Consider the following 3,709-nt stretch of genomic DNA (forward strand, 5'->3'; position numbering starts at 1 on the left):
GCGGGCCCCCCGGGCCCCCCAGCCATACTCCAAGACCTGCTTCAGCATGGTGCCTGCGGTGCAGCAGGAGCTGGACGCACGGCCCCAGCTGCGCTCTGTGCTCCTCTGTGGCGTGGAAACACAAGCCTGCATCTTGGTGAGACCCCCACTGACCCTTGGGACCTCCTTTCCACCTGGGACCTCCCCAACCTGAAAACCCAGAACCCTGGACACTGCTTCCTGACCCGTGGCTCCCCTCCTGACCTGGGACCTTCAACTCCACTCAGGATCCCTGGGCTTTTGTCCTACCAAGCATACCGCTCTAATCCGCACCCCTCCTGCCCTGATCCGCCCTCAGCCCCACCCTGGCCCCCGTCATTCCTGGCTGGGGTGGTCCTGACCTCTCTCCGCCCCCAGCAAACGGCCCTGGACCTCCTGGATCGCGGGCTGCAGGTCCACGTGGTGGTGGACGCCTGTACCTCCCGGAGGTGAGCTCTTCTCAGGGGTGAGGTGCGTGTGGGTTGGGTTTGGGGCACCCAGGGAGAACCCGGGGGTGGATCCTTGCTGAGTTCACCGGCTGTCTGGGCGTGGGGTAGGGACCGAGACACCCTCTCTCCCACCCCCTCAGCCAGGTGGACCGGCTGGTGGCGTTGTCGCGGTTGCGCCAGAGCGGTGCCTTCCTCTCCACCAGCGAGGGGCTCATTTTTCAGCTCGTGGGCGACGCCACCCACCCTCAGTTCAAGGAGGTACTGGACCCCCCCACACCCGACCTCCCCCTTCTCCCACACAAACAGCAAATGCCTTTTCAGCGCCCACAGTACAGCGGCAGAATACATCCGGGAACACAGCAGGCTGCCGCCCCCAGGGGAGACTGCGGGTCAACACCATACAAGCCGGAGGGGAGAAGCCGGCTGGCCCTGAGGGCTGTAGAGAGAGAGAGAGAGAAAGCAGGGGAGGGCCAGGTGTGCCAGGACGGGTTGCTGAGGGTGGTCCAGAGGCCTCCCGGAAGAAGGGGACTTTAGAGCGAGGTGGAGATGGAAGGGAGCCACGGGGACCCTGTCAACAGCTCCACCCGGCCCTTCCCCAGCACCCCTCCTCCTCCTCCTCCTCCAGTCTGTGATACCCAGGTCCAGCCTCCACAGCCACCACCCAAGTGGCCTTCCCAGTACCCAGGTCTGACTGGGTAGCCACGGCTTCGCACCTTGGCCCTTAGGGTAACGGAATATGCCAATGTCCCAGTCCTCTGAGATCTGCCCCTTCTCCTCCTCTTAGATCAGGTCTGTTGAGCATTTACTGAGCACCTACTGTGTGCCAGCCAGTGTGGCAGGTCCAGGAACAATCGCAGAAAAAGACAATCTGTATTCAGTTTCACATGGGGGCCAGGAGCTGGGGAGGGAATCTGTGGGGTGTGTGAGAGATGAGATGGGGGCCCGCAGCACGGAGGCCCCTCCTGGGGGTGGCCTTAAAGCGAAGACCTGAAGTGGGGGCGGTGAGCAACCGGTCATCCGAAAAGCAGTCTTGGCAGAGTGGACAGCTAGGGCAGAAGCCTGGACGTGGGACTAAGCTTGACTTATTCAAGGAACCACAGAAGGGCACGGTGAACTCAGGGTGCAGGAGGGGCGGGGGGCTGGGAGAAGCCAGAGTGGAGTCTTCCCAAAGATTCTGGTGCAGTTGCACCGGGGATCTGGACACTGTCAGATCTGTGTGTGGCGTTGGGCAGCTAATGGACATGGGGTAGGAAGGAGGGAAACGAGGGTGGAGGCAGCAGAGTTACAGGCCTGGCTCACTTTCATTTTGTAATTTCTGTAGGTTAGCATGAGAAGACTTGCTGGTGGGTGCAGTCCATGAAAAGGCAGCCCAGAGAGGTTGAGCACAGCCGTTCAGGCTGTGCACTGATGGGGGAGGGGGTGGAAGGTCAAATGACCACCAGCATCTAAGAGGCAGTTGCATAAGTGCCTCCAGAGTTGAGGCACAAGGCGTGGGCTGGACCTGAGAGTTGAGGGGAGATTACTTAAGAAGTAGGTGTACACAGGAAGCCCCAGGACAGTCAGTCACCCTCAGTGGTCGAAGCCGGTAAGGTGGGCCCAGGTGACAGATAATCAGGCATTAACCCTGGTAGCTGTGGTGAAAGGGAGACCACCAGCAAAAGTCTTGAGGGGAGGGGGCGGTTAGTTTGGCCAGTTACTGCCCGGGGGTTGGGGGAGGGGCGGGCGGTGCGGCGAGGGAGATGAAAATGATCTGTTGTGGAGACGGAAACCCCTGACTCCTGACTCCCCCTACAGATCCAGAAGCTCGTCAAGGAGCCCAGCCCCGACAGCGGGCTGCTGGGCCTTTTCCAAGACCAGAACCCCCTCTTCCGCTGACCTCGCCACCCTGCGCTGTGCGGAGACACCCTCTTCTCCTGTCCTCGGGACTCTGGCAGGCGCGCTTTCTCCCCCCGTCGCCGGGTCCCGAGAGTGGTGCAGTCCACCGGGAGAACCGCCCCCTCGGGAGGGCGGTGGGTGCCGCCTTCCCATTGGGCCTCACCTCCCGGAAATGCAAATGAAGCTCCCGGAGCTGGGCGAGGGTTGGTCGAGCCGGGCTGGAGGCGGGGCTCGGCCCCAGGCCACTCCAAGGGGCGGTGAGGGGGAGGGCGTCACAGTCTGTGGGGACCAGCTCACGGAGAATAAACACTGATGTGACTGTGGGCCGAACCATTCTTGGGCTGGGGGGTGTCCCGGGGGCGACCGGGGCCCGCGGGCGGCAGGGGAAGAGGGGTCCCCCGCAGGTGGGGAGGGGGTGGTGCCTCCGCTCAACTCCGAGCCGGCGGCGCGAGGCAAAGGCGAGGGCGGCCACTCACATCTGCACCGCAGCCGGCGCGCATCTGCCCGCAAAGGGACTGCCGGCCCGGGTCCCCGACACGCTGCCGGCCGCCCCCCAGGCAGCGCGCGCGCACACGCCCAACCGGGTTGGCTCGCAGACACGCGGTCGCTCTGCCTCCTCCGGCCGGCCCCCCACGTCGCCGCCACCCCCCCGACTCCCCCAGGGTCCCGCATCCGGAAAGTGAGGTGAGCGCGGCCGCACCCCGGTGCGGAGGGGGAAACTGAGGCAGGAGGGACTTGGGGACGCGGAGGAAGAGACAGGCATGCGGTTGAATGGATGGACGGATGGATGGGAAGGACAGATAGCTTCATCTGAGTGGTCCCTGTTCCCCTAAGACAGGAGCCCGAGGATCCGCATGGGGGCTCTCAGAATTCTACAGCCCCCTTGGAAATCTGGGAGTCGGGACTCAACGAGACCCCCAGTCAGGGCCGCTCAGCCCTTTTAGATTGTCAGGCTCCCCCACCCCCATCCCGTAACCTTTGGGGGCCCAAGAAGGCAATCCGAGTCCCCCAGGGACCCAAGCGTCAGAGCTCTCAGCCAGACCGCCCCCACTGGGGAATCAGAGCACCCCCCCTCCCCGTTCCTGGATCCCAGACCTGGCTCAGAAGGCCCGGTCACCGGACCCCGCGTCAGAGCGCCCAGGGGCCTCTCTCTACAGGGACCTACGAGTCCCTGCTTCCCCCTCCTCCAGGAACCCCTGGGACCGGGAGCCAGCACCCCCGGCCCCCGCCTTCCGGATCCAGGTGTCCCCCCTCCTCACCCCCCAGCCTGAAGCCTCGCGTCTCGGAGGCCGCGCTCGCGTCGCCATGGCAACAGGAGTCTATTTTGCGCTGGGAACACACAGCTCCCGTCGCAGCGCCCCCCCACC

At 64.2% G+C, this 3,709-nt stretch overlaps 2 protein-coding genes across 3 annotated transcripts in view; both read left to right on the forward strand.

Moving 5' to 3' along the window:
• ISOC2 (isochorismatase domain containing 2) overlaps positions 1 to 2,663 on the forward strand; it is a 6,492-nt gene extending 3,829 nt beyond the window's left edge. Inside the window, exons 1-4 of one of the 2 annotated variants that reach the window (XM_010848610.1) lie at positions 4 to 136; positions 397 to 467; positions 608 to 725; positions 2,262 to 2,663. In XM_010848610.1, coding sequence (XP_010846912.1) covers positions 47 to 136; positions 397 to 467; positions 608 to 725; positions 2,262 to 2,342 — 360 coding nt within the window. In that variant the 5' untranslated portion in view covers positions 4 to 46 and the 3' untranslated portion in view covers positions 2,343 to 2,663. Of the gene's footprint in view, positions 1 to 3; positions 137 to 352; positions 468 to 607; positions 726 to 2,261 lie in introns of those variants that run through there. The other variant, XM_010848618.1, reaches the window with a different exon arrangement.
• SHISA7 (shisa family member 7) overlaps positions 2,515 to 3,709 on the forward strand; it is a 14,919-nt gene continuing 13,724 nt past the window's right edge. Inside the window, 4 exon segments of the mRNA XM_010848686.1 lie at positions 2,515 to 2,599; positions 2,900 to 3,026; positions 3,177 to 3,364; positions 3,436 to 3,584. Of these exon segments, the coding sequence (XP_010846988.1) occupies positions 2,515 to 2,599; positions 2,900 to 3,026; positions 3,177 to 3,364; positions 3,436 to 3,584 (549 nt within the window).

The sequence above is a fragment of the Bison bison genome, unplaced genomic scaffold (genome assembly GCF_000754665.1).
Source record: "Bison bison bison isolate TAMUID 2011002044 unplaced genomic scaffold, Bison_UMD1.0 scf7180017850463, whole genome shotgun sequence".
Classification (NCBI taxonomy): domain Eukaryota; kingdom Metazoa; phylum Chordata; class Mammalia; order Artiodactyla; family Bovidae; genus Bison; species Bison bison.